The sequence below is a fragment of the Phalangium opilio genome, unplaced genomic scaffold (assembly GCF_054372755.1).
Source record: "Phalangium opilio isolate 3A_F unplaced genomic scaffold, DU_Popi_V2 ptg000037l_1, whole genome shotgun sequence".
NCBI lineage: Eukaryota > Metazoa > Arthropoda > Arachnida > Opiliones > Phalangiidae > Phalangium > Phalangium opilio.
Genome location: NW_028324160.1, coordinates 3,875,870 through 3,880,035, shown reverse-complemented (window position 1 = coordinate 3,880,035; position 4,166 = coordinate 3,875,870). Strand labels below are relative to the sequence as shown.

The 4,166-nt window shown below is 40.6% G+C and overlaps 1 protein-coding gene across 1 annotated transcript; it reads right to left on the bottom strand.

The window, feature by feature from the left end:
- Positions 1–214: 214 nt before the first annotated feature.
- LOC149683419 (uncharacterized) lies at positions 215–3,631 on the bottom strand. The gene is made up of 8 exons (XM_089871228.1): positions 2,552–3,631; positions 1,972–2,069; positions 1,705–1,878; positions 1,477–1,619; positions 1,325–1,398; positions 711–1,262; positions 536–616; positions 215–472 (listed from the first exon to the last, which is right to left on the bottom strand). The coding sequence occupies exon 1, from the start codon at positions 3,629–3,631 to the stop codon at positions 2,855–2,857; it is 777 nt and encodes a 258-aa protein (XP_089727354.1). The 3' UTR covers positions 215–472; positions 536–616; positions 711–1,262; positions 1,325–1,398; positions 1,477–1,619; positions 1,705–1,878; positions 1,972–2,069; positions 2,552–2,854.
- Between the last annotated feature and the right edge of the window lie 535 nt (positions 3,632–4,166).

Sequence of the window (4,166 nt, the reverse complement as noted above, 5' to 3'; positions counted from 1 at the left end):
GGAACGCAAGATTTTATTAGGGACAGCTTGTTTACGGGGCAATTACCCTCGCGAACTGTCGTGGCTTTCGTTACTAATAAAAAATTTGTAGGGGAAGCAACTTCTAACCCCCTGGATCTCCAACACTTCAAACTCGATTTCATGCAACTCTCTTTAAATTCGCAAAATTATCCCGATATCCCCTTTACGCCTAATTTTGACGACGACCAGTACGTTAGATGTTACAATTCTTTATTCGAGGGTCTCGAGATATTAGGTCTTGACCGAGGAAATATAATTTCTTACGATTTATATAAGAAGGGCTTTTTTGTCGTTGTTTTTGATTTGAGTAGAGAACATCTCGCTTCGTTAGGTCTAAATTCCATGCCCCAGACTGGTAACTTGCGATTATCGTTAAGATTTAGCTCTCCGCTAACCGAAAACGTCACGTGCATTGTCATGGCCGAATTTCCAAACAACCAATTAATAATATCTAAAAACAGAGAAATTATTTATAATCACCCCAACGTATAAAAGACTAAAACTTTATAAATACAATATCAGTCGCGAGCCAAGATGCACCAAGTACACACCGTTACGCCAAAGCTCGACATTTGCGTCATTGAATCGATTGAACCTAAAATATTAATTCAAAGATCGGATACGCGTACAAAAACTATATTAAAACCTAACGCCTGGTACGCTTTGTTTCGGTTTCAAAATGAACTCACGTCCTTTTTTGACGGAAAAATACCTCGCTATCATATTTGGTTGCCCGTCAAAGAGCGCATCAAGCTGGAATGCTTCGTCAACTCGAAAGATGAACGTCTAATCGATCTTCGATACTATGAACGAGGCAGCGGCAGTCGTTATTTCCTCAACTTTAGCACCAGCGAAGGATTCAGCCTGAACAAAACAGGATGGCAGACATTGATCGACTTAAAGCCGTTGATTGACGAGGATCTCAAGGCTAAAGGGATAGCTGTCTGTCGCATGCGCGAATTAATTTTAAACGAGCTCACTACCACTTTGTTTGACGTCACTTCCACTTGCGCCAACGTCGAGTGTCGAAAACAAATATGCCACTCTCAAAGCTGCTCAGAATTTGACACAAATTTCAGCGATCGAGTCGAGCGTAATTTGCACGAAGCGCTGCCTCAACTGGATCGTGAGAAAATTTTGCATCAATTTGAGACCGACCATGGATGGATCGAGGATCAAGAGGATATTTACGCTTATTTTGTCAACAGTTTTGCCGATTTAAAGAATGCCTTGATTTATGGCTATTAAAATAAATGTACTAATATAGCGTATTTGTTAAACTGATATTGTTTTTATAAAATACCTTTGTGTGTATTAAATAAAGTTGTTTATTGGGAAACCATTTAGTCGTTATTTATACTTGTCAAGACATGGACGCTAAAATTAGAAAAATTTATTACGACGTGGCAAATCCGGCCGCTTATGGGTCGCTAGCCAGGTTACAAAAGGCCTTACCGGACGTGCCAAAAGCCCAATTAGTCGCCTTTCTCGAGAAACAGCCCGCCTATACGAAACATCGATTTCGAAAATTCCGATTCAAAACCAACCAAGTGTACGCCTCGACTATCGATGACGTTTTTCAAGCTGATTTGTTGGATCTACCGAAATTAAAACGTTTTAATAAAAATGTTCGCTATGTTTTGTGCGTCATTGACGTCTTAAGCCGCTACGGATGGACAGTACCTCTTAGAAACAAAACATCTGGCGAGGTTATCGAAGCTTTTAAAAAAATATTTCGAGAGAGGATCCCTTTAAAAATATACACGGACTACGGGGGGGAATTTAGTTCGCGCAACTTTGCCTCCTTCTTGAAACGAAACAATGTGCAAATACATTTTGCCAGGAGTCAGCATAAGGCTAGTTTAGCGGAACGCTTTATTAGAACAATTAAGGAACAAATTGCCCGGGTTATTACGGCCACGGGGAATAAAAATTACGTTAAATATTTACCTTTAATTACTCAAGCCTATAATGAACGGGTTCATTCAACTACTGGAATTGCACCGGTTCATGTTAATATAGATAACGAATCAATCATTTGGAATAAACTGTACGGGAAATCAAACGGAATTAATCGATACGCACCGAGGCTTAAAGTTGGCGATCACGTGCGTCTTTCTATAGCTAGTAGAGTATTTAGAAAAACCAGCTCGGGAGGCACCTTTACTGACGAAATATTTCGCGTTGTTGACGTCATACCCAGGTCACCACCCGTCTATCGCGTAGCGGATTTAAAGGGGGAGCAAATTTTGGGTGTTTTCTACGGCGCCGAACTACAAAAAGTCTCGTTACCCGAGACGGGTCTTATCAAGAATAAATTATGAACACTTCGCAAATAAACGCTCTCTTAACTTGCGACAAAAGAACGCGACCCTACTATTTAGGATGCTTCCCAGTAAACAGACTCCCAGAACGGCCAAAAAGGTCCAAATTTTGCTTTATATTCAATAATGAAGCAGCTGGAGAGGCTGGAGAACATTGGATAGCGTGCTTTTCTAACAATGACACGGTGGAAATGTTTTGCACTTACGGAAATTCGCCGCGATACTATAAAGTTAATTTAAAACGATACGGGAAACGAGTTGTTTACAATAAACAACAAATTCAACATCCATTTTTTCAACTGTGCGGTCTGCATTGTAGTCTGTACCTAGCACTCCGCTGTCAGGGCGTGGCTAGAAAGACGATATTAGACGCCATCTATGACCAGAATCTTAAACTTAACGACTATGTCGCTTTATTATATTTATCTTTACATTTAAAAAAACATGTACACAGATATTGTTCGCAATAAAACAATTTTTTATTTGTCTAAATATTACATTTTTTTTTATTAATCAATATCGCGCCATTTATTATGCCTCTTTCTCCTCTCGTTAGATGGAACCAGCGGTCCTAAGTTTTGGAGTTCGTCTTTCTTTTTCCGAGGTTTTTTCTTTTTTTTCTTGTTCTTCTGTTTAGCGGAGGCCGTCTCAAACAGGTTTTCCAAGTCCGTTAAATTGTCCCCGTTTTCCTCCGCTAAATTCTCTTGTTCATCGGCAATTTCCTCTTGTAAATCGTCGTCACGATTTGCATAACCGACAGCTCCTTCTTCTAGCTCTCTTTTTGGCGTGAAAAATGTGTTTTGCAAATGATTCGCAAGAACTTCGGCTTGCCGTTTCACCATATCTCCAACATAGGTCGGCCCAAATTGTTGGTAAAAATCTTCTGGTGTTGGTGTCCCCGCAGCCGTTTCGCTTTTGAAAACCTTTTGCCGAGGCTCGGCTCGTTTAGGCGTAGTAAAAGAACTGCCCGAAGCGCTTGTTGTCGGTGATGACGTGGCATAGCTCGGCCATGACAATTGTTTTTTTCGCGGGGGCATTTTAGGGGTGACCGGTAATGGCGGCGTGGGGACATTAGACATTGCCTGTGTTACAACCTCAAATTTAGGTAAAGGAATTTGTTTCTCGATACTTAAATATTTCTTAAAAGCGTCTAAATATTTATATAATTTATCGTAGGCATTCAATGGCGATTTTAAAATATCCTCAATCTCTCGGTCCAAAGCAGAGTGCTCTTGGGCAGCTGTTGAAGTTACTGCGCTAGCGGGCACGAGAACCATTTGTTTCATAGTTTAGCAGCTATGGCTTGGACAATTGAAGGCAAGATTGCGGCAAGCAACGTCGTAAGAAAACCACCTGATTGCTGCAACAACAGCTTTTTTTTGCTTTTCTGCGACAAGGTACTTGATCCGAGTTGTCTAATAATTTTCTTGTACTTTGCTAGCTTTTTCTTGCGATCTTTACTCAAATAAATGCCCCCGCCCTTTAAATTCTTACAAATTGTCTGAATGCTCTTTAATTGAGGCGCGCTACTATTGTTTAAGAGGGTTCGCCGTTGTTTACAGCTAGTTTGACGCAAACTCTGTAAATAAGGGACAAATTTGGCAAACTTGGTCGAGGGACGCGCTACGACGAGCCGGGAGCGTTTTGCTGATCGACGTTTAACGCGTGGGGCCATTATTCAAATGACAATTAAATTTAATCGACATAGACATACATAGGTGATTCGTGAGGTAGAACTCGCGACCTTAATCGTAAATTTTCCGGAGTTTCTTGTTTTAAATCAATTAACAAATAGCTATAGGGTTCTCTAGTGGCTAGTCT